A 27,009-nucleotide genomic window follows, 5' to 3' on the forward strand; every position below is an offset into this window, starting at 1 on the left:
ATGGCCGTGTAGATGGGAAATACAGTTTGTTTGAAATAAATCACAAATATTTTAAAATTTAGAACTATTCACACTCAGAGTTAAACAGCACCGCAACATTACGCGGTTGCTTCAGCGTTTTCTGTGCCATTTGAGTCGTTTTTGGCGCTGTTCTTCTGTCTCCTGCTGTCTGGCCCTCGCAACACTTTGTTGATTGGCGTTCAGACGTGCCTCTGTCTCATCTTCTGTCTCTCGCTGTCTGGCCCTCGCCACACGTTGTTGATTAGCGTTCAGACGTGCCTCTGTCTCATCTTCTGTCTCTCGCTGTCTGGCCCTCGCCAGACATTGTTGATTGGCGTTTAGACGTGCCTCTGTCTCATCTTCTGTCTCTCGCTGTCTGGCCCTTGCCACACGTTGTTGATTAGCGTTCAGACGTGCCTCTGTCTCATCTTCTGTCTCTCGCTGTCTGGCCCTTGCTACACTTTGTTGATTGGCATTCAGACGTGCCTCTGTCTCATCTTCTGTCTCTCGCTGTCTGGCCCTCGCCACACGTTGTTGATTAGCGTTCAGACGTGCCTCTGTCTCATCTTCTGTCTCTCGCTGTCTGGCCCTCGACAGACGTTGTTGATTGGCGTTTAGACGTGCCTCTGTCTCATCTTCTGTCTCTCGCTGTCTGGCCCTCGCCACACATTGTTGATTGGCGTTCAGACGTGCCTCTGTCTCATCTTCTGTCTCTCGCTGTCTGGCCCTCGACAGACGTTGTTGATTGGCGTTTAGACGTGCCTCTGTCTCATCTTCTGTCTCTCGCTGTCTGAATCTAGAGACACGTTCTTGATTGGCTTGTCGATGGTGAAAAGTATCTTCATCGGCTTCATGGAGTCTCCGATCAGCGATTTTCCTTGCTCGGGAGGTTGAACGTGACAAATTTCTTTTCTTCGGTGCCATTGCCTTTATCACAGTCAGTCTTCCAGTCACTCACTCGTAGACAAATTCAAAATACCAAATTCAAAATACTCGTAGACAAAATACCACGTTTACACGTGGTAAGAAACGACGCAAACGCACGATTGCAACTCTGCGTCGTGTCGTGGGCGTGGCCAACGTGGCCTCATGCTCCCAGGTGATTGGCTAACTCGAGCTCGAGAGAGCGCTACGCTATGGCAAAAAATATGGATCTAAAGATGAAAGGGAAAAAAACCTATGTGGTGTGAATGGCAATGTTCGTCGCTGAAATGTGAAAAAAGGCAATTGCTTTTCGCTCTGAAATACGTGCGAACGCGTAACTGTGAGTTTATGGCGGCAAGGAACATCACGTGATCATTCGGAGCGAATCAGCGCGCTGCTCTGCGACCGCTCAGATTCCGTGCATAATATTCCTCGCTGAAATGCGCTGAGGTAAAAATATGGTTTAAAAATATTATGAAATCAATTTTTAGGTCGGCCATGTTCTTACCAGGCTCAATGGCCATGTCTGTGCCAAATATCAAGTACGTCAGCCTCTCCGTTTAGGCGTCTATCGGTAACATTACACACACACACACACACACACACACACACACACACACACACACACACACACACACACAAACTGTGTTTTATATATATATATATATATATATATATATATATATATATATATATATATATATATATATATATATATATATATCTCAATAATAGCAAATTTGACTTCACTGTTCAAATACGCATCATAGCACTATAAATCCTAGCCTTCAAGGCCAGAATGCATGATATCATAAATGTTTTATGATTGTGGAGTGGTTGTTTTGGGCAATGATCATATAGGATGATTACAAATCCTTCAGCACCAATCTGATAAAATATAAGTGGTGAAAAACAATTTAAGAATTGCTCAAGTACATAATTTTCTGATGGAATATATGTCATATAAATACAATATAGTTGCGGAAAAACTTACATGAATGGTCGTGAGATAATTTCCGCGTGTGGCATTTTCATAGACGTCCACATCGTAATTACTTTGATTAAAGGTCGGTGAGTTATCATTCAGGTTTATCAATACCACCAGGACTGTTAGCGTTGTGTTATACTTCCCATCTGTTGCGATCACCTGGGCAAAAAACACCATTAGAACATTAATCAAAATCATTGCAAAATGCATTGAACCTTAAACTATCTCAATTCATCAAAGGCTTGCGTTTGCTCCCTGTTACAAAGCATTATAATTATTTTTACACATTCTGTGATCATAACAATTTTCAAAATAAATTAGCAATGCTTTGTTTAGCCAGAAAATAAATAAATGGAAATCCGACTTTGCTCTGTCACATCTGGGTTTACTGAAGATGTACCGCACCTCAAAAATGTGAAGACTTTGGTTATATCTGGGGCCATCTATTTATTATGCACAAATTCAGCAGGATCGGACGAAGTACTGATAAAATACAGCTTCATTTTCTGATTCATGTTCCAATTCGTGTTCAAAATATAACATTCAATTGAAATCAAGTTGTTCCTTGATCACAAGATGACATTTGTAGACAGAAGGATAGGCAGATAGAACCAATTGCTAAACCTCACTTTTCGCTTCACGATTTTTTAAACAATTTTTTTAAAGATTACCTTTTCAAACAGTCGCTACTGCTGGTTAACATTAAACTGAAAGGGATGAAATCCAGGCTGTGTTCAGTTACCAAGCATATGTCAAACGGTTGCCAAGTCGCCAAGCCAGCAGCCAACAACTAGCGCTTGCCATGCCAATCTTTCCTTATCAATGGTTTCCAATGGAGTGCTTGCTTGAACGCCTAAGCCTTTTGGCAAGCGCTCTACTTTGGTAACTGAACACACTCCTGTCGTTCCTGAGGCCTGAGACTAGATCTACTATAATCTATATACCCGAGAGAGGATAATAACATAACTCTTCCTGCCACTCCTGTAAGAGGTGGATGGAGTAGTAAAGACAAATACACTTTAAATATCGCCGTATGAGGTAAAGCAAGGTGAAAGGTAAGCTAATAGGCTATTTGCAACAGAGGGAGGAGGATGGGGGGTGAGTTATAAAGAAGAAGAGAATTAGCAAGAGGAAAAATAGAGAAGAAAAACTTCTTTCCTGGAAATCCTGGCAGTGTCCATATGTTTATACCTCTCCCACCCCCCCCCCCCCCCTTCACATGCCTCCCCTCCTTCACATGCCTCCCCCCCAAAGCCCTCTCCCTCCCACAGATCTCTCGATGTCTCCATGTCTCTCGGTCCCTGCTCTCAAATGTTGTGTTTGTGTCCTTCCCCCTCTCTCCCCATCTTGTCTACCGCTCCCGATGTTATTTGTTTTATGTGTCTGTTTGTCTTTGTGTGATTAATGTTCGCTCTTTCACGAGCCTCGATCTTGTATACAACAAAAAAAAAAAAAAAAAAAAAAAAAAGAAACACAATTTTGGGCTCAAGTTTCACAGGCACCATTTGTAATTAGGGGTGCACCGTAGCTCCGGATCCGGGGCAGAGCTTAGCTCCGCAACACTTAATGAAAAAAAAAACATTCTCATCCATGATCAGTTGAGTTATTGTGCTATGTGTGCTTTCATGGCCAAATGATCGAGGTCAATGCTTATTCTGAAGCTTGGGTATGTCAATATGTTGGACACTTTGTCTTGGGAGCGATATTATAACAATACGGGTTATAGGCAACACAGACCCAGATGAATTGCCAAATGTAGTAAGGTCCAGAATCGAGACAAACTTTCCAACCATTTTATATCCAGATTTAGTGATCTTGTGTTTACAAAAAGTGGACGGCATGAAGGCATGAAAAAGTTTGGATGCCTACCATTAGTTGAAATATGGTAGATCCGTGATGTGACTGTTCTTGTGAAGAATGGCTATAATACATCAATGAAATGGACTCATGTTGGCAGAGCAGATAAGAATGATGTTATATACGAGTATGTTAGCATCATGATTACCCACTCTGCCATCTCCTTTAATACTCGTCGATGTTTATCTGGCCCCAAAACTTTATCTTCTTTCGTCAATTCCAAGAAAGACATCAAGTAATGTGAAAGACAATGAAATAACTAATGCCAACAGAGAGGACGCCCGTTTAACTTCCATCCGATGGACGGCACACACATTGACAAATCACCCTGCCTGTGAAACTTCGGGATGACAGTTTATAGCTGAGTCGGGATTCAACCCCAGAGGAGACAGCTTCCAGGCGTACCTATAAGCCCTCTAAGCCGTACCTCTAAGCCATCCTTCCAGACCTGGTACTAAAAAAATTAATATAAACGTTTTAAAGTTAAAAAAAAAAAAATCGACGATATAGAAGATTTTAAAATTAAAGACTTTTTAAAAGTTTTTAAAAGTTTAATATAGAAGATTTTAAAAGTTCCACGGCCAACAAATTTTGCACTTATACCACCGCTTGTAATTATATATAAAGACACAGAGTTACATAGTTTTTGCTTATAAGTATAATCATTGTGAGTTATGGAAGACCATAACCATCCACAGATCTCATCATGGTATCAATGTCGTTGTGCAAAATCACCTCAACAGTGAAATTCTCAATAGATTCATAGTCCAACTCTGTATAGACACGCAAGGAAAGAGGTGATTGTCCATCTACTTTTGTGGGATAAATAGACATCGTGTTAGGATCCACGATCAAATGCATATCTGCATATTTACCCTGTCAAGGAGACAAGAATAGGTTGTCATCAATTGCAATTATGCCTATTTCCTATCACGATTATACATCAAATTATCTTTTGCTGCATTGTTATATGTTACGAGTATATACAGTGAATTGTTATACAGTGAATTGTCAGAGTAAGACAACGGAATAAAAGAGGCTGTTATTAGTTATAATCCTGAAGAAGGAAAATGACCTGTATAGTAAATGGTGATAACATTCATTTATGACAATTTCAACCCTTCACTGAGAAAGATAAAGATAGACAGTTAAACAAATTAAATACTTAAACCAAAAGGCAGAGTGACATGTACAAACCTCATCAGCGTCCCGCACAGAGACATTCTCAAAAAATTCTACAGGTGTGCCAGTTGGGCTGTTTTCTTGCACTTCTACAGTAATACTGTTGATTTGTTTGGTAAAGTTCCAAAATATTGGTGGGTTGTCGTTGACATCCAAAACGACAACAGACACATCTACAGCTGCAGTTGAATTTGTCTCTGTATTGTTCACAATCTCTGTTGCCTGCAGTTTCACAGCACAGATAGAACGAGATTTTAGATGGACAGATATTGACAAGTGCGAAAACACAAGGAAAGGAATGGCACAAAAATGCTGGGGAAAAATAAATAAATAAATAAATAAATAAAACAGCGACATGCTCAAATCAGCATAATTCAAAATATATTGCTCGACACAATTTGCAGTGCAGACTAGTAAAGTATTCAGATTCTCATTTCAATGTCATGAAAGTTGTTGAGTGATTGTACATGCAGGGTATTTTATTTGTAATAAGCATCTTTCTTAAATAGCTAATACACAAGATCCTCAATAGCAGCTGCAAATCTTGCATCAAAAAGAAAGATGAGTTGGCAAAATAAAAAAAACTAGTGTGTGTGTGTGTGTGTGTGTGTCACATAATGAGCAAACAGCATGTCGTGCATTGCCTCCGCCCAAAGACGGATCTCTGCAACATCAATTAAAGTGTATTTTAATTTGGTCATGATGCAAGGAATGATGCACAATTCTTTAACTGCGACACCAGTCTGTGGAATGAATGAATGAATTATCGTTTTAAGGCCATTTTTCCCCGCGAGAGCGGGGGTTAGCCTTGCGGGCCCCATGACGATCATGGTTCCCTGTTTGAGGCAATGTTTTTATGACCGGATGCCCTTCCTGACGCCAACCCTTGATCACGCACGCTCTTACGATGCGCAGGGATACGGTGTACCTATTCTAAATCGGGGTACACACCGTGATCATTCATCCCAGCAAGCTGGTACTCAATTTGCCGACCTCAGAAGGATGACAGGCTGAGTCAACGCCCCTGGCGTTAATTCAGCGATCGACTGGGATTGCGAACCCAGGATCCTAGGATCCCAAGCCGGCACCCTAACCACTAAGCCAACACCAGTCTGTGGAATACACATTATTCTGACAATTAATCCTGAGTGGCCCTGATAATGTGCAAATACATAAAACTTCCCAAATATTTCCACTTCCTTGTGCTCGGCCATCCTTGGTTTATTAAAACCAGAGTACGTGCTGTGGTGACACAAATTTGTGCCCCCATCCACAACCAATGCGAAGCAAATTTAAACAACTGTTACGCCTAGGTCCCCCGTCGTTGAAGTGATGTGAGTTGACAAAGTGGAAGACGCAAGGCGGCCATCTTGGATTTTGACGTGGCGACCCAGTTTTCAATAGCGTTCTTCCTTATGCGTAGATACACCCACACACCAGATTAGAAGTTAGTAGTTCGATTATTTTTCAAGATATTTCACTCACAAAGTTCAGACATATATATGGTGGCGGCCATCTTGGATTTTGACGTGGCGACCCAATTTTTAATAGCGTTCTTCCTTATGCCTAGATACAGTCACCCACACACCGGATTAGAAGTTGGTACTTCGCTTATTTTTCAAGATATTCCGCTCACAAGGTTCAGACATACGTACATGGCGTCAGACATACATGGCGGTGGCCATCTTGGATTTTGACGTGGGTTGCGCCCACACACCAAATTAGAATTCCGTCCTTCGCTTACGCACGCACGCACGGATGCACGTTCGCACGCACGCACACACGGACGGAGGGGAAAACCATAGTCCCCCTTTCGCTCCGCGGTGCGACGGGGGAGGGGGACAATGTTGTGATGTGAAAAAAATGATGTGATGATACGTTAGTGTGTACGCAAGACGATATTGGTATCTCATGGGATGTCATGTACTGTAATAATTCAACATTTGGTTAGTATGTGTTGGCTTCCTGTACCGGGACACAGATGTTCGCAAATAGCCATCTGCTTTTCAGCAAACCTGAACATCCAAAAGAGACAATCACCACCTTTCCCTTTGTAATTAGCCCCGTTGGACTTTCTAATTAGCCCCTCCCCCCCACCCAACCCCCCCGAAACGGGGGCTTATGGATTGGGTCTCGCCAGTCTGTGTGTTCGTGCATCTGCAACCACATCTCGGACATGTATGTACCGATATTGTTCATACTTGGCAAAAAGACAATACATGACGGTCTACATATGCACATCATTTTGTTTCACAATGCGATCAAAAATGGCCGACTGGCGGCCATTTTAGTTGTAAAAAACATGTTGAACACGTCCTCAACCATTTCTCCGACAACAGATAAATAATGATGGCTTACTTACACACGTCATTACCTCTGCCACTAAAGGTGGATGGAGGTTATGTTTTCACCCCTGTCTGTCTGTCCGTTTGTAAACAATATATCTCAAAAAGTTGTGGACGGATTCGGACGGAATTTGGCAGAGATGTAGCGTATGTGACAAGGACGAAATGATTAGATTTTGGTGAAGATCCAGATTCGGATCCGGCTAGTAGAATTTTTAAAGTGATTCTTCACCATTGGGAGATAGGGCCAACAATGATACATAGCAGGATATCTCAAAAAGTTGTGGACGGATTTGGACAAAACTTGGTAGTGGTTTTGGGTGTCTAACTTGTTGGATGTCTGACAAGAACGATTCGATTCGATTTTGGTGAAGATCTGAATATGGATTCGGATATGAGAATTATTTAATTTTTTAAGTGATTCTTCACCATTGGGAGATAGGCTAACCCCCGCTCTTGCAGGGAAAATGGCCTTAAAACGCCTGTTGTTGTTGTTGTTGCTTCACCATTGGGAGATAGGGCTAAAACCAACATACAGCAGGATATCTCAAAAAGTTATGGACGGATTTGGACGAAACTTGGTGGTGGTTTTGGGTGTCTAACCTGTTGGGTGTCTGACAAGAACGATTCGATTCGATTTTGGTGAAGATCTGAATATGGATTCGGATATGAGAATTATTTAATTTTTTAAGTGATTCTTCACCATTGGGAGATAGGCTAACCCCCGCTCTTGCAGGGAAAATGGCCTTAAAACGCCGGTTGTTGTTGTTGTTGTTGCTTCACCATTGGGAGATAGGGCTAAAACCAACATACAGCAGGATATCTCAAAAAGTTATGGACGGATTTGGACGAAACTTGGTGGTGGTTTTGGGTGTCTAACCTGTTGGGTGTCTGACAAGAACGATTCGATTCGATTTTGGTGAAGATCTGAATATGGATTCGGATATGAGAATTATTTAATTTTTTACGTGATTCTTCACCATTGGGAGATAGGCTAACCCCCGCTCTTGCAGGGAAAATGGCCTTAAAACGCCTGTAGTTGTTGTTGTTGTTGCTTCACCATTGGGAGATAGGGCTAAAACCAACATACAGCAGGATATCTCAAAAAGTTATGGACGGATTTGGACGAAACTTGTTGGACCGGTTGTGTGTGTGACAAGGAAGAATCGATTCAATTTTGTTGAAGATCCGGATTCAGATCCAGCTGGTAGAATTTTTAAAGTGATTCTTCACCATTGAGTGATAGTGCTAAAACCGAAATATAGTAGGATATCTCAAAACGTTATGGACGGATTTGGATGAAACTTGGTGAATACATTGGGCGTGTGACAAGGAATAATCTATTCGATTTTGGTGAAGATCCAAATACGGATACGTACTTGATTTTGATTTGAAGAATGATTTTGATTAAATGTGACTGTATTGTGATTTTGTGGTCTACTCTGGGATACAAAACGTAAACTGTTCACCTGGTTTTCTCTGCAACTGTTGGTCTGATTGACAGGAGACTTTCAACACAGGTGCACCTCCTCCTATATAATTCTTTGATAATTATGACGTCATATGTCACGTGGTATGGGCGCCATGTTGGAAAAACAGAAAAACTTTGCACCTCCATATCTCCGAAAGTGCTGCATGGAAAAAATTGAGACATTGCTCATCTATATAATAATAGCGTAAGGACTCGACTTTATTATCCCTTTTACGCCGCACCCAGTGACCCGATGCCCACGGCACGAATGGATTTACGATCTACGAACCGCGCTCTTTGTTTATCACGTACAGCCATATTCGAAAAATCCGAATTAGCCGACGTTGGGGCCCAAAAGCATCCGATTAACTGCCGATACGACGCCATCTTACGACGCCATCTTATTGGCGTCTGCTGGGTGAAGGTGAAGCAAGCCGTCTGCTGATTGGACAGGCGAAGGCAACAGCAAGCCGTCCACTAAGTGGACAATCCCAGAGTGGTGCTTTGCCGATTCCTATTACGAATCCATTCATTTTTCAAAAGTATATCGTAGCGTTGTCATTTAAGTAGATTGCAATAAATACGTTGTTCATATACGCACTCTTCATTCTCATCTTTCTTCCTAACTCTTACTCGGACAAGCAAATCCCTTATGCCATCCATAATGGTACACTCTATCCATACACCACATCCTCCCTTCCGTGGATGTTCCACGGGTTTCGGCTAGTCTATATAATAATAGCGTAAGGACTCGACTTTGTTATCCCTTTTACGCCGCACCCAGTGACCCGATGCCCACGGCACTAATGGATTTACGATCTACGAACCGCGCTCTTTGTTTATCACGTACAACCATACTCGAAAAATCTGAATTAGCCGACGTTGGGGCCCAAAAGCATCCGATTAACTGCCGATACGACGCCATCTTACGACGCCATCGTATTGGCGTCTGCTGGGCGAAGGCGAAGCAAGCCGTCCGCTGATTGGACAGGCGAAGGCAAAAGCAAGCCGTCCACTGAGTGGACAATCCAGAGCATGCATTTGTGCCGGTGTCGGCGATCGTTGTTCATATACGCACTCTTCATTCTCATCTTTCTTCCTAACTCTTACTCGGACAAGCAAATCCCCTATGCCATCCATAATGGTACACTCTATCCATACACCACATCCTCCCTTCCGTGGATGTTCCACGGGTTTCGGCTAGTTGTAAAGAACTCTCCATGGGGAATAAGATATGTTAATGATGCTGTTATAGTGTTATAGGTGCCTCCATTATGACGTCAGAATTTGATAAAGATAGACAGTTAAACCAACTTCATCCGATCAAGGTGAAATGTCTTGAGCATCATCTAGGGATAAATTGGTGGATAAAAAATATACTGATGACGTCATTGATCATCTGATTCGGCCGCCATATTTGTTTTAACACAAAAGCCTTAAAACCACTACAAACACCTCCTGGGAAGGGTCTGCATCCTCTGATTGCTCTTTCTTGTTTAATTTGTGAATTGGATGCTGGGGAAGACTTGGCCTAGTTGTAAAGGTGTCATTAACATATCCGTTCTCATATGACAGCAAATCTTCATCAATATCAAAAGATCTTACATTCCACTTCCTCCATAACAAGATTAACTGTACCTATGGACATTAAAAGTATCAGCTGTACCAAAGATCGGTCAATGTATGTTCCATTAGACATGATGGTCATGCGATACAAACTTCTGTGATGATGATATGTTTAACGCTCAATGTTTAGTATGCTCTTTCCACTTTTTGCATTCGCATGAACTGGAATAAAACATGAATGTGAACATAACAAATATAACGTTTTTTGATGCTTTAGGCTGCTTTGCAAGTGGAACATAATGCCGACTTCTAGAACAGCTGCGACAATACTCTAAAATTGCTACATCATTCAGTTGAAAGAGCATAAATCATTTGGCTATTCACAATCTGACAAAGCAGATCCTGCTGCCCACAACAGCCCCATACAGGATATGGCGCTCGTGTTCACAGATGATGCTTGTAATTATCGCAGCTACATCTCCAGATCTACTTGCGGACGACTGGCATGATTTTGGCTCTTCTCTTCAATGGTAATGGCAATGGTTCTTCAATTCTTCAATAATGGCTCTTTCGTAGTGTGAAGGGAATAAATTGTCATTTTTTCATGGTAACCCACTAGGAATAGTCTGTCACAAATGGAAGACTATGTCCTTAAAGCAATGATTATAAATACCTGCACATGTTGACATGCAAACCACACAACAAAATAAAAATTAAGAAAACACCATATTCAATATCTGTGCCATTTACACCACATTCATGCAATCATTAATTTCAAAAGAAATCATAAAAGTTGATGAGACATACATGAATTTGGAACTCTATTCTGTCCTCAGGCAATTTTTCACGGTCGATAGTTCCATTCAAAAACACGTCTCCCGTTTTGTTATTCACATGAAAGTAAGTTGTCCCTGTCAGGAGAAATACAACAAACATCATTTGTCTGACGTATATATTGTCTGGAATATTTCCTCCACTGACTCTAAAAGCTAAGTATGCAGTGAATGCAAGTTCAAACTCAAACGGTACAGCACAGATATCGATCATCAACAAAAGCATCATGGGATAACTCACATGTGAAACAAACAATGGGTAACAACATAAAATGCTGAAAAATGGGGTAAACATCAACTTTTAACAAGCGTTACGCCTAGGTCCCCCGTCGTTGAAGTGATGTGAGTTGACAAAGTGGAAGACGCAAGGCGGCCATCTTGGATTTTGGCATGGCGACCCAATTTTCAATAGCGTTCTCCCTTATGCGTAGATACACCCACACACCAGATTAGAAGTTAGTAGTTCGTTTATTTTTCAAGATATTTCGCTCACAAGGTTCAGACATATATATGGTGGCGGCCATCTTGGATTTTGACGTGGCGACCCAATTTTCAATAGCGTTCTTCCTTATGCCTAGATACACCCACACACCAGATTAGAAGATGGTACTTCGCTTATTTTTCAAGATATTCCGCTCACAAGGTTCAGACATACATGGTGGCGGCCATCTTGGATTTTGACGTGGGTTGCTCCCACACACCAAATTACAGACTTGGCATTTAATATGGAATATTTTTTTGTGGGGGTGAACTTACTTTTCAAGATGACTTAAACCAAAAGTTCATTGGAATTATGTTGAAATTATTCTAGATTTTGTTAATGTGACCTTTAAAAGAAACAAAAACCACATTTGACATTTCGAAGCAAATAAATTGATCCTTGAAAGTGATGTAAACTGATATCGAACTCAATTCACGGACAGTACTGTGTTAAACTTCTGTACGTTTTCCAGAAGTATCTCTTTATTTTGCACATTAGCCAAAATTTTTTTCAACAAAAACAAAAGCTAAATTATGACTGGGATTACGGACAGTAAAATTACAGTTCAGTACTTCGTGTAACCCCCACGAGCATTCAGGAGAGCACGTACACGTCGAGGCATGCTGTTCACGAGATTTGCCAAGGTTTGGACAGGAATCGCTTGCCATGCAGTGACAATAGCCTGCTGCAATTCACGCACAGAGGTAGGCTGCTGGTCCAAGTTGTCGATTTGACGCGTTAATTCTGCCCACAAGTTCTCTATCGGATTCATATCCGGGCACATGGCAGGCCACTCCATATCCTCTACACCACGGTCAGCAAGAAAGTGATGGATCATGCGAGCACGATGAGGCCGTGCATTGTCATCTTGGAAGACAAAGTTTCCTCGAAAAGCTGCATGAGCAAATGGAAGCAAAGTTTCTTCCAGAATGACCCTGAACTTGAACTGGTTCAGGTTTCCATTCAGAACAACCAGGTCAGTTTTGCCCCCTGCATGAAAAGCAGCCCAAACGGTCACCCCACCACCTCCAGCTTGGACAATTGGCACTATACAATCTTCGTTGTGGGCTTCATGCACTTGTCTGTACACTCGGACGCGGCCATCTTGACGATAGACCAGAAATCTAGACTCGTCACTGACGGTCACGTGATTCCAGTGTCCTGGCTGCCATTGACGGTGCTCTCTGGCCCACTGCAATCGGCGCTAGCTGTGTTGTCTGGTCAAGCGTGGTTTTCTCAGGGGACGCCTGGCACGATAGCCTGCTTGAACCAGTCGTTGGTTGACTAGCCTTCTGGATACAGGCACATTTGTCAGTTGCTGCCACTCAGCCCTAAGCCGATTAGCTGACGGTACGGCCATTGCAGACTAACCGGTGCAGCTGGCGATCATCTCTCCTTGTGGTTCTGCGTGGACGTCCTGGCCTCGGTATTGGAGAAGGGACACCCCTCTGAGCATTTCGTTTCAGGATCTTTGACACCTGACCTTGAGTGATGCCATACTGCCGAGCAATAGCACGCTGTTTCATGCCAGAATTTCGTAAAGCCACCACTCCATGACGAACAGCATTGTCAAGTTGACGGACCATCTCCAGAGGAAGCGGCAATAACTTTTGTAGACGTGCAGCAGTTGTTTTACACTAATACAGAACGCAACAACCCTTATATACCCGATTGTGAAGCCAATCGTCAAATGTACCTGTCCTTACATTTTGCCACGCCACCTGTGATATAATCCTGTTGTTGGCTTCTTGCTGCGACAGACAATCAGTGACATGGTTCTTTTAACAAATAAATCACCAAAGTGTAAAAGAAACTCACCAGATTGATATACTGAGTTAAGAAAGTAAACCCGTCAAGAAAAAAAAATATATTCCATATTAAATGCCAAGTCTGTAGAATTCGGTCCTTCGCTTACGCACGCACGCACGGACGCACGCACTCATGGACACACGCACGCACAGACACATGCACGCACGGACACACGCATGCACGGACACATGCACGCACGGACACACGCACGCACGGACACACGCATGCACGGACGGAGGGGAAAACCATAGTCCCCCTTTCGCTCCGCGGTGCGACGGGGGACAAAAAACACTAAGCATATCCACATCTGCTGCTAAAATACACACACACAATATATTTATCGTGTTGTGGAAATGACTCCAAGTGATTAATAATACATAAAACAGAAAATATATTTCCTTAATGAGTATTTTAGAATACGCGTGAAGGAATTAAATGTGTTATTAGACATGCGTCGCTTTTATGTAATTATTAGATGACGACGTCGAAGCCCTCTTAATATCTGTCTCTAAAATCGCCATCCCTTTTGACCTATCGATTGACATTTGCGCTTTATGTCTTTTAAAGCGACTATTAGGCCTGGACGTGACAGTTTTGAGTTGTGGCCCTCATCTAATTACAACTTTCCCCTTTAATACCCCCCCCCCCCCCCGGCACACCCCCCACCCCACCCTCCATTTATAAGAAGCGTTTTCCAATTTTCCCACCTTCCCACGTGAACACCGCAAGGTTAAGCTTCATTCGGGTGATCCTTGGGGAAATGTAGTAATCGTAATATTAATTAAATGCAGTGTGGTAAATTGAAACATCGTTTCGGTCATTTGCTTATACCACCTGCTCAATCAGTCCATGTTAATGGCCCACATATCAGGATAATACACAAGCACACACGATAATACACACAAACAAACACTTCTTTATTTAAATACACACATACATAATTTGTTGAGTGGTACTCCTCTCACCAGAAATACTGTAAAAGATGTTGTTATTGATTCCTCTGTCACCATCAATAGCTTTCACGTGTAAAACTGGATCCATCTGCAAAGCATTAAGTATCTCTTACTACAACCACAACTAGAACGACACTCTTCAACGTCACGACGTCGACCGATATGCCTCCGCCCACATTATTGCATCATTATACATACTTACACCACGTTTGATTTAAATCCATTCAGCTGTTCTCAAGTATCACATATTTACCCGACATGACCTTTGACCTCACCAAAATCACCTCACTCTTCACCTTTGATGCCAAAATATAATCAGTTCATCTTTGCATCATAACATATAAATACCAAGTTTGGTCAAATTCCCATCACCGGTTCACAAGTTAGAACAGCAACATAATTTTTTTACTAAATATGACCTCTAACCTTTGAACTCTTGACCCCAAAATTTTATCAGTCATGTTTACATCATTATACATACCTGTACCAAGTTTGATTTGAATTCCTTCAGCTGTTCTCGAGTTATCACGTTTTTACCTGACATGACATCTGACCTTTAACCTCTTGATGCCATAATCCAATCAGGTCATCTTTGCATCATATAAACAGTACTTATACCATTTTTTTTCAAAATCCCATCATTTGTTCACAAGTTGGTGTGGCAACATAATTTTTACTCAACATGACCTCTGATGTTTGACCTCTTGACCCCAAAATCGAGCACACATTATTTACAAGCACTTCACATCACAGTATTGGCATATGTGCTGGTATGATAACATTTTATTCACTGCAAATAAAACTTGACTTTGTGTGCTCCAAACACGTTCAATCACCATCTTACCTCTCTCCACATATTTGTTTCTTCTTTACTTGGATTACCTTTGTAGAGTTCTCCTCAACAGTTCCTGAATATGAAGTCGAAGTGAATTCTGGAGGGAGGTTTGGTATGTCTTTCACAGTAACAACAAGATTGGCAGTGGCGTTGTGGACGGTTCCATATTGGTCAGCTCCATCCTGGAAACAGTGGTTTGAAAAGGAACCAACAACAACAAAAGAAAGACGAATAAAAGAAGATACAGAAAAAAATTCAATCCTTCGCAAGCAACTTGCAGTCAGGTGAGTTTTTTTGATACTGCCACTGGTAATATGTAACCCAGTGCTACCTGCCGCATGGTCGGGTTGTCGGCGACTAAACAACAACATTCGACAAAGGGCGGATGAGCTCCCTTCGGGAGCCAACGGCCATCCAGTATGGAGATGATGTCTCCTAAAAAGCACCCAATGGGGGTAGGAAAATTTATTTTTCTGCCTGGCCTAGTTACCCCCTCCTGCACAGTGGTCGTGTGAAGAGGTTTCCTCGTTTCAGGACTAGGTTAAGGTTTTGCCAGTTTTAACGCTTCTTCTTTTTCCATGTAGCCCTTGACATTTCGTGGCTCTCGGCCTCGTTTAGGGCAAATTTCAATTTGAAAAAAAGCAACGCTGCCCATCCAGTCTGCAGTCTACATCATGATCCATTTGTCACATTTGTCCATCCGTCATGTAAAATATCACGAGATGACGGAATAGTGCGAGATTGTGAATTAAACATTGTTTGGTTGCTATTTAATTTTAACATTGTATTTATGCATCAATAGAAGAACCACCTTTAGAACCACCTTTAGAACCACCTTTATTAGCACAATTCAGCTAAACACATTCACATGAGAGTAGCAATTTCACGGAGTTTCACGACCAAGAGTCAGTGCGACAAGCAAACGGGGAACGTCATCAGCAAAGACATTGTTGAAGTCACATTTTACATTGCGTGGAATTTTCCGCTGGTACCTGATAGCTCTATGTTCCGTTGAATGTTTAGTATAAGATTCATCAGTATATACATGGGACATTGATCAACATTCAGCAATGTGATATTAAATAGCATCCTAGAGCGGTGGTTTTAAGCTCATTATAATCTTGCATGTCTGCTTGTTATCATCATTTAGTTTCATAAAACTGACATTAATTGTTGTTGGTTGATAATCCAGAAGTTTGCTATGAGAGAATCATTTTAGAGTATAACCTTGCATGTCGTCTTCCAACTAACTGTTCAAATGCCTTGATAATATTTAACTACCTACAGTTTTGCCCTGTAATGAAACACAATTTCAGGTAATGTACTTTGTCACAATGTACACTACTCACAATAAGTTAGGGATATTGTGGGAGTGAGTTTATTTTTTTTATGGGGGTTAGGGTTACGGTATTGAAATCAAAAATGCTGTGTTTTTTCACACTCATTAATAACCATAGAATTAGGACCAACAACTTTTTTCAACATAATTAATACACAAAATCAACCACACCGTTTGCCCTTCACGTGACTCGTGGTGGTCCCTCTCGGCTCTCCCCCCGTTGGTATTTTTGTGCACATAAGATTGTTCACGGTTCTGTTTAAATATTATTTTAAATATGTTTAACCTTTCCCCTTCAGTGTTTTACTCAGTGGTATTTTACAACACGCTGTTTTTCTTCCTATTTAAAAGGCTTTTCTCAATTTCCTCTCCAACTCATTCCACCTCAAAAAAAAGAAAATCAATATCTTATACGTCTCCCTCACTACATGGTCTAAATTCACATTCATTCCATTCCTCCTCCATCATTCTGAACCGGATTGCTAACTTGAAAATCACAACAAACCCAATTTGTTTTCAATGTTCGTCTTTCATTAATCATCCACTTTCTAAACTCCCCTCTTGCCCCTCCCATCCAAATCCCTCCCCTTGCACCTACACTCCTAAACTCCCCCCTTGCCCCGCCACTCTTAAACTCCCCCCCTACCCCTCCACTCCTGAACTCCCCCCTTGCCCTTCCACTCCTGAACTCCCCCCTTGCCCTTCCCCTCCTAAACTCCCCCCTCACTCCTCCCCTTCAAAACTCCCCCCCAACCCCTCCCATTCAAATCTCCCCCCATACCATTCCTCTCCAATTCTCCCTCCTCCCCCCTCCTCCTCAAAGCTGCCTCCTCCCCACTTCGTCTCCCTTCTATCTCATACCTCCACCCCCCCCAACCTTCTTCTTTCCTCTGCCCCCCCCTCAAACAACCCCTCTCTGTGCCTCATCCCTTCACCTTCAAACCTTTCATCCTCCTCATCCTTCCCTTTCTTGGAACTCTTCTGCAATCGCTGACACACTAACATCTGCTCTCCCTACCTCCCCCTCTCATCCTTCATCTTACCCTACTCCTCCCCTCCCCTGTCCTGTACCCGATGCTCCCCCTCTCTCTTCATTAACGGTATGGACCTCAAACATCCGGGGCCTTCGCTCAAACCTGACTGATCTCTCCATACAGGTTGCTTCTGACAATCCAGACTTGATCTGCTTAACAGAGACTTTCCTCCTTCAAGATGTCTCTGATTCCTTAATATCTCTTCCTGGTTACTCCCTCCTCCGGTATGATAGACCTGAGCCTCGGCCTGGTGGTGGGGTGGCTATCTTTATCAAAAACTCTCTTCCTCACTCTCCTTGCACTGCCCTCTCTCCTCCTCACCCCCAGGAGTACCTCTGGCTACGGCTTCCTCTCCGCTCCCACCTTTTGTTCATATGTGTTCTGTACCGTCCCCCAAACAGTGATGACTCCATCTACATTTCACTGTCTGACAACATGGACCAACTTCTATCCACTCATCCCAACTCTCTCTTCCTCATATGTGGTGACTTCAATTGTCATCATGCCACCTGGTTGGGTGTGGGTTCCTCTCTCACCAGTCATGGCACCTCAGCAAAGGACTTCTGTGACTCACTGGGATTGACACAATCTGTCAATTTCCCGACCCGGATCTCAGCCAATGGAGTATCTTCTCTTCTAGACTTGGTTATGACTAACTTCCCTGCTAATGTCTGCTGCTCTTCTTCTGCTCCAATCGGTTCTTCTGATCATGTGCTTGTCAAAGTGGACATCTCTCTGGCCATTCTCAGAGAGCCTCCTCAGCGTCGACGAGTCTGGCATTTCACTCAGGCCGACTGGGACGGTCTTCAAGCAGCCATCAATCGTCTGGATTGGTCTCCCATCTCCACTGCCTCTGACATCAATTCTTCCTGGGAATTCTTCCAAAGCAAACTGATCTCTCTCATGCACAGATTTATCCCATCTCGCCTTCAGTTGTCTTACCCTTCCTCCCGTCCATGGTACACTGAATCTTGTGGTGAGGCAGTTGCCCTGAAACAACTTGCCTTTGCCTCTTGGAAGGCTAATCCAACTGAAGGAAATCTCAGTTCCTTCCACCAAGCTCGGAACAAGTGTGTGTCTACCCTCAGGAGTGCCAGGAAGCACTATCTCTCCTCACTCAAGAATGAACTCTCAAACCTGTCTCCTTCCTCCAAATCCTGGTGGCGTCTGGTCAAATCCGTTTCTGGTGTTTGTTCCCCCTCCATCCCCTCCCTTACCTCAAATGGCCACACAGTTGACATCGCACGTGACAAAGCCGAATGCCTCAACTCTGTGTTTGCCTCAAAATCCTTAGTCCCAAACCCATCTCTCTCTGTTCCCACCTTTCCCAGTCGAACCAAACTGCTCCTGGACTCTGTGACCTTCTCTCCTGACAAGGTGGAGGAGTTTTTGTCAAACCTCGACTCTGATTCTGCAACTGGACCAGATGGCATCAGCCCACGGGTCCTAAAATCCTGCTCTGCCGCTCTATCTCACCCTCTCTCTGTTCTTTTCACCCTATCCTTTGCTCAAGGTCATCTGCCAGCATCCTGGAAATCAGCAAACATTACCGCTTTACACAAAAAAGGTGCAAAAACAGATCCTTGCAACTACAGACCAATCAGCCTGCTCCCAATTATCAGCAAAGTCATGGAATCCATCATTGCTTCGGATATGAAATCTTTCCTCTTCTCCAATGGCTTGATCTCTGATCATCAATTTGGTTTCAGACCAGGTCACTCTACTCTGGACATGCTGCTTCTGCTGTCTCAACAATGGATGGAGGTCCTCAATGCCAAACAGGAAATCAGAGCTGTCTCCCTTGACATATCACGTGCCTTCGATACGGTCTGGCACCCAGCTCTGCTCACCAAACTCTCCTCCTATGGTATCCATGGAAATCTCCATGCATGGCTTGCGGACTTCCTCTCTGGTCGTAGTCAACGTGTGGCCCTGAATGGATTTCTCTCATCTCCCCTTCCCGTTCAGGCTGGAGTTCCCCAAGGCAGTGTGCTGGGCCCTGTGCTTTTTCTGGTCTTTATCAATGATCTCTCCGACTCTCTGGAAAATCCTCTGTATCTCTTTGCTGATGACTCCACTCTCTGCCGCTCCATTCCTCTTCCCTCAGATCGGCAGTCTGCAGCCTCCTCACTCTCTGAAGACCTGGACAAAATCACAGACTGGTCAAACATGTGGAACATGTCTTTCAATCCTGACAAATCTCACACTCTTACTATGTCTCTCCGAAAAGATCGACTGGACAACCCTCCCATCTACTTTCTCAACAATCCTCTCCAAGAAGTTCTGTCGCTCAAGCTTTTGGGTCTCACCATCTGCCATGATCTTTCTTGGGAAAACCACATTTCCAAGCTGGCCTCCAAAGCCAGTCGCCGACTGGGCATCCTCCGTCGTGCGAAGTCCTTCCTAGGCACACCTGAGCTCCTCACCACATACAAGGCTTTCATCCGCAGCTCAATGGAATACTGTTCTCCCCTATGGGCTGGTGCTCCTGCCTCACACCTGGCTCGGCTTCACGCTGTTGAATCCAAAGCTTTCAGAATCATTGGAATCTCCCGCGATGAAGCTATCTCTGAGGGCCTTTCACTCACTCACCGCAGGCAGGTAGGTGGTCTTTCTGTCTTCTACCGACTCCTCTCCGGCCTTGCTCCCCCAGCTCTCTCTGTGCTCTGTCCCCCAAATATTCCTACAGGTCGCACAAGATCTGCCAGCCACCCTCTGATGGTTAAACTGCCGAAATCTCGGCTCTCTGCTCACCTTCACTCTTTCATTCCTCTTTTCTCCCGCCTCTGGAACAAACTCCCACACTCACTTCAATCACACTCCTCCCTCCAGGTCTTCAAAACAGCTGTTCACCACCATCTCTTATCTTCCCCCATCCAAAACCTTGATCTTTTCTACCCCCACTAATTCACCCCAGATCCACCTTGTTTGAAATTCCAACTTCTTTCCTGGAAGTCTTGGCAGTGTCCATATGTTTTATACCTCTCCCACCCCCCCCACTTCCCATGCCTCCCCCCAAAGCCCTCTCCCTCCCACAGTTCTCTCGATGTCTCCATGTCTCTCGGTCCCTGCTCTCAAATGTTGTGTTTGTGTCCTTCCCCCTCTCTCCCCATCTTGTCTACCGCTCCCGATGTTATTTGTTTTGTGTGTCTGTTTGTCTTTCTGTGTGATTAATGTTCGCTCTTTCACGAGCCTCGATCTTGTATACAAAAAAAAACAAAAAAAAACAAAAAAAAAAAACACCGAAGAACCTGCCAATATCCCTAACTTATTGTGAGTCGTGTATATAGCACAATTATAACCTATGGCACAAATATTATAAATTGTCAAAATAGGCCTGCATTACAAATACTTTGGATTTTTCAATCATCTGCCAGTATGTCCTTTTCAATTATGTATCAGAACGTTCCGGTGTGCCACCCCACAATGTCTACTGAGCGATAAAATGCATGCAGTGATGGGCGACCATTTTCCTGTTTCAACATTGCGTGTGTTATCACACTACCTTACCTCTGTTACCTCTGTCACCAAAGGTGGATGGAGGTTATGTTTTCACCCCTGTCTGTCTGTTTGTCTGTCTGTCTGTTTCTGTCTGTTTGTTTGTTTGTTTGTTTGTCTGTGAACAAGATATCTCAAAATGTTGTGGATGGATTCGGCCAAAATTTGGCAGAGAGGTAGTGTATGTGACAAGGACGAAATTATTAGATTTTGGTGAAGATCCGGATCTGGATCCGGCAAGTAGAATTTTAAAGTGATTCTTCACCATTGGGAGATAGGGGCAAAAACGATATATAGCAGGATATCTCAAAAAGGTTATGGATGGATTTGGACGAAACCTTGTGGACGAGTTGGTGAGCTGACAAGAACAAGCCCATTCGATTTTGGTTCAGATCTGAATCCAGATCCGGCCTATCAGTGGGATACAAAATGTAAACTGTTCAGCATGGCGGAGGTATGCGATGTACAGAGTGCCATTCTAGATTTTTTTTCTGGAACATTTAAGTTACATTTTTCTTCTGAGTTGAATGAAAATGGGATGCAAGAGGAATGTGGGGGTAGCCTGGAAATTAAATGAGGGGGCAGAGGTGGTGAGGTGCCAAAGCCCATAGATTGCCAGAATCTTTTGACATTCCTCCAATATTCAGGAAAGCTTTATGCACAAAGTGAGTCTAACAATTATGCAGAGATGTCTACTTCTGAAACATCAAAAATAAGAATTCTAAATATCTATAAAGCTCAGTTGACTTTTTGCTCCACCAAATAACAGTGAAACAGAGTTGAGTAAAAGGGTGAAAATTCTACAGATACTGTGATAAATAACTACCTCTATCGGTTTGAATGTTTGAAAGAGAATAGACGTCTGGATCAATTTTTGAATTAAATTTAAATCCCGATTTATCTTCTATATAAATAAAGGAGGAGTGTCTGTGTGTGTGTGTGTGTGTGTGTGTGTGTGTGTGTGTGTGTGTGTGTGTGTGTGTGTGTGTGTGTGTGTGTGTGTGTGTCTGTCTGTCTGTCTGTCTGTCTGTATGTCCGCTTATAACCCAAGAACTACACATCGGAGAAACGTTTTAGACACAGATTCGGAATCAGCATAAAATCCCGGTGGTTAGAGGCTACTTTTTATTTTAATATCAATGGTTTAAAAAACCGGGCCAGCTGCAATTCCACTTGAGGCCACAGCCAGAGCAATTTCTGACTTTTGACGAACCTTGGCCAGGATGATATTAATGAGGAATGTTTTTCCTGTCCCGCCAGGAGCATCGAGGAAGAATATCTTGCCAGCATCATCATCAACACTCTTCAGGATATAATTAAAGGCTTGCTGTTGGTCCTCAACCATTCTTGAGACATTCTGCTCGACAAATGTGGTCAGCTCTTCCATGTTGTAGTTTGTGGCGGCGCTATTGCCCCTTTCCGATCCCATGACGCATTGCGGTTCCGATTCGCGATAAGGTCTATGCACCATCACCGACACTTTTTCACCTTTTTCATACCTTTTAATCAGATTTAACTTATCTTCCATCGTAACCACATTACGCTTGGAAACACTAGCATTATCCTTCTTCGGACCCATGGCTAACACAGACACAGTAAAGGAATACTGTACGTCGCCTCTGTTTTGAATGGGAACCAGCAGTTGCGCGTACGTACAGTATACTGTACGTACATTTTAATATATTTTTAATGTGCTTTTTATTTTATTTTAAATTGTTTTTTAGCTTCTTTCGTTTATTGTTTTATTTATTTTAAATATATTTTTAAGGGAAAAAAATTTTTCACGTCCGTAGGAGTGACATAAAGTCGCACATAATGACGTTCGCTGCCCGGTCATGAAAGAAATTATGATTCTCTTGACAAAGTGACAGATGAAGATCAGGCAGTAAATTTCCCAACTGAGTTTCTCAACAGTCATCAGCCTCAAGGACTCCCAGCACACAGGTTGATTCTCAAGGTGGGAGCACCAATCATGCTTCTAAGGAATATTGATCCACCAAAGCTGTGTAATGGAACACGATTGACAATCCAGCAAATGATGCCGCATGTCCTAGAGGCAACCATCCTCTCAGGACAATACAGAGGAGAGAAAGTATTCATTCCAAGGATACCACTTATTCCACCTGACCTTCCATTCTCCTTCAAGAGGATTCGGTTCCCCATCAGGCTATGTTTTGCTATGTCCATCAACAAGGCGCAGGGGCAATCAATGAAGGTTGTAGGCCTGAACTTCACAGAACAAGTGTTTGCCCATGGCCAGCTATACGTGGGCTGCTCGAGGGTTGGAAAACCAAGCAATCTTTGTCTTGGCACCAAGTAAGAAAACCAGAAATGTTGTATACTCAGAGGTTTTGAGAAATTGAAAATTGAAAAAACGTCATGTAGGAAATGTACTGTGATATTGCTCTAAAATATACATGTTCTTTTCATCATATATTTGTCTTATTCTTATTCAACCCGAGCGAAGCCTGGTACCTCAGCTAGTATATATATATAAACACGAGTTGTCTGTGTGTTTGTCTGCGTTTTATTCAGAGATGGCAGAACGGATCTTCATCAAACTTTCAGAGGTTCATCAGTGAGTGCCTGGGAGTGTTCTAGGCGAACAAAAAAAAAATTGGGAAAAAAAGGTTGGTTTTTTTTGGAGTTAAAAAAATATATATATATATCGCTCGATAGTGCTGAAGCCTTTTTAAATGAATGACAGTTATATACAAGTACACATTCGCATAAATAAATACAAAACAATTACCAGACATTTGAATACAAATAAATCAAACAATTCCGGAAGTGTACGAATTTGGTAGTATGGCTTCTTCTTCTTCCTGATCGGCATCACACCTAACTCAGAAACGTGAGCCACATTCACTCAGAAACGTGAGCCACTCCCCTTACTCTCCTGCCTCCCCCCTCCCCTCCCCTTCCCCTCTTCTCCCCCCTCTCCCCACCCTTCCCCCCTCTCCTCCCCTCCCCTCCCCCTCCCCCTTCCCTTCCCCCTCTTTCCCTCCCCTTCCCCCCTTGCCTCCACTCTCCCCTCCCCTGCTCCCCTCCCCTACCTCCCTCCCCTCCCCCTCCCCCCTCCCCTGCCCCCCTCTCCTCCCCTCCACTCCCCCTCCCCCTCCTCCCCGTTCCCCTCCCCCACCCGCCCGGCAACGCCGGTACTTCTGCTAGTATTTTTATAAATTTAATTCCAAACTATAATTTATTGAAAGATTATGTCAATGCATTTTGAATTTTCAAAGTTACTGAATTGTATCAGAGAATAGTCGCCTGGGATTTTCAAGGAGAAATTACCTCAGAATATGGCTACTCAAACCTCTACTTTAGTAACATTTAATGAGCCTGCCAATTTATGTCACTCCACTGCTGTTCAAAGGTATCAATTTCAAAATCCTCAAATGAAATTAACATTGGTTCAGACGAGCAATACGCAAATTATAACAGCAAAGATTCAATGCTCTCTGCAAAAAAACAACACTTAATCTTTGGCTCGATGGCCTTCACATAAATCAGACTTTCATTAAGGAATTACTCCTTGTTTGTGGCAATGATGGAGATTTGTAGATCAAAGTTACTTCGGTATAGAAAGATTTTCAATATCTACACTAAGTTTGAAACTCTAAACGTTTCCTTTAAGTTATGAGGTGAACACTCTGGATGACACAATTATTTAGAACCCGCATTTGCGAATTAATGTCATACATCATATATATTTTTTAATGAGCTCTAGACATATTACAGAATAATAAAACTAGAACGGTACTCAGTAGAGAGCATACCTATGCCTAGTGAACAGTTTACGTTTTGTATCCCACTGATGGGCCGGATCTGGATTCAGACCTGAACCAAAATCGAATGGGCTTGTTCTTGACACCTAACAAACTCGTCCACCAAGTTTATTCAAAACTCGTCCATAACTTTTTTAAATATCATGTTATTTATCGCTTTTCACCCGATCTCTCAAAGGTGAAGATTCACTTCAAAATTAAATAATTATTGTAGCCGAATCCATATTCAGATCTTCACCAAAATCGAAACGATTAGTCGTTTTCACACAAACACAACCTCTCCACCAAGTTTCATCCAAATCCGTCCACAACGTTTTGAGATATCCTGCTATATATAATTTTTGGCCATATCACTCAATGGTGAAGAATCACTTTTAAAATTCTACTACCTGGATCCCGATCTGGACCTTCATCAAAATTGAATCAATTCTTCCTTGTCATACACACAACCTGTCCAACAAGTTTTGTCCAAATCCATCCATAACTTTTTGAGATATCATGCTATATGTTGGTTTTAGCCCTATCTCCCAATGGTGAAGGATCACTTAAAAAAAAAAATCCATTATCCGAATCCATATTCAGATCTTCACCAAAATCGAATCGAAACGTCCTTGTCAGACACCTAACCAGTCCATCAAGTTTCGTCCAAATCCGTCCACAACGTTTTGAGATATCCTGCTATATATAATTTTTGGCCATATCACTCAATGGTGAAGAATCACTTTAAAAATTCTACTACCTGGATCCCGATCTGGACCTTCATCAAAATTGAATCAATTCTTCCTTGTCATACACACAACCTGTCCAACAAGTTTTGTCCAAATCCATCCATAACTTTTTGAGATATCCTGCTATATGTTGGTTTTAGCCCTATCTCCCAATGGTGAAGGATCACTTAAAAAAAAAAAATCCATTATCCGAATCCATATTCAGATCTTCACCAAAATCGAATCGAAACGTCCTTGTCAGACACCTAACCAGTCCATCAAGTTTCGTCCAAATCCGTCCACAACGTTTTGAGATATCCTGCTATGTATCGTTTTTGGCCCGATCTCCCAATGGTGAAGAATCACTTTAAAAATTCCAGTAGCCGGATCCGAATCCGGATCTTCACCAAAATCTAATCATTTCGTACTTGTCACATACGCTACACCTCTGCCAAATTTCGTCCAAATCCGTCCACAACTTTTTGAGATATCTTGTTCAAAAACGGACAGACAAACAGACAGACAGGGGTGAAAACATAACCTCCATCCACCTTTGGTGGCAGAGGTAATAAATAATATATTGAACAAAATGACTCCAAAACCTGCAGTGCAAATATAATGCACCATTAGTCATTTATGTCATGCAGCGTGTGGAAGTCCATTTTGAATTTCCAAGTGTTCGTGAGATGTCTATCCTGAAGAGTAGGCAAGTTATTGCCGGCATCTCATATAAATTTGTCCATCGTCCTTTTAATTGTCAAGATAGTTAAATAACATGCATTATAATGACAAATCTCCTTTCTGGTCTCTTCTTATCAAAATCCTCATGAAGGCACCAATCTCCAATGTATTGCTCATGAGAAGAACACTAATATTAGATGTGATGATATAAATGTTTCAGTAATAATTATTTGATGAATCTTAACAATACTGCATTATGGTTCATAAGAATCTTGAAGAAGAAGGGTTAATTATATTTTTAGATATGTATATATATATATATTGTTACGGTCCGCGGATAAGAATGTTGTTTGCCGAGCGGAGGCACCGCGACCTAACAGTTTCCCCGATTCACCCGAACGTTGGCCGTATCGCGTCACAGATATTCAATTTGGAAACCTCTAAAGCGACCGAATGTAAAGAGGAAGAAGAAGACGTACAGAAGAGTAACAGGATTTATTATTTACACACACAAGCAAAAGGAGCAGTCACGGTTATATACAGGGAACATGGAAAAAGCAGGTGACACAGTGAAAATTACTAGCTTAACTATACAAGCTTAACTTATTCCCTGGACAGAACAAACAAAGACGGACTCACACGGGGAATTGCAGAGTGGGTTGGCTGGAAGGAGGTGTGTGGCTGGAGGGGGAGGAAGGCACGGAGCTGGCTGGAGCTT

At 42.6% G+C, this 27,009-nt stretch overlaps 1 protein-coding gene across 2 annotated transcripts in view; it reads right to left on the reverse strand.

The window, feature by feature from the left end:
• Positions 1-27,009, reverse strand: part of LOC137437246 (cadherin-related family member 2) — a 158,688-nt gene that overhangs the window by 111,619 nt on the left and 20,060 nt on the right. For both annotated transcript variants that reach the window (XM_078766757.1, XM_078766756.1), the window contains exons 9-14: positions 15,292-15,426; positions 14,422-14,497; positions 11,141-11,244; positions 4,967-5,173; positions 4,505-4,645; positions 1,919-2,071 (exon numbers count right to left, since the gene is read on the reverse strand). In XM_078766757.1, coding sequence (XP_078622883.1) covers positions 1,919-2,071; positions 4,505-4,645; positions 4,967-5,173; positions 11,141-11,244; positions 14,422-14,497; positions 15,292-15,426 — 816 coding nt within the window. The remainder of the gene's footprint in view (positions 1-1,918; positions 2,072-4,504; positions 4,646-4,966; positions 5,174-11,140; positions 11,245-14,421; positions 14,498-15,291; positions 15,427-27,009) is intronic.

Source organism: Myxine glutinosa, chromosome 12, assembly GCF_964187855.1.
Source record: "Myxine glutinosa chromosome 12, kmMyxGlut1.1, whole genome shotgun sequence".
In the NCBI taxonomy this organism is placed as follows: domain Eukaryota; kingdom Metazoa; phylum Chordata; class Myxini; order Myxiniformes; family Myxinidae; genus Myxine; species Myxine glutinosa.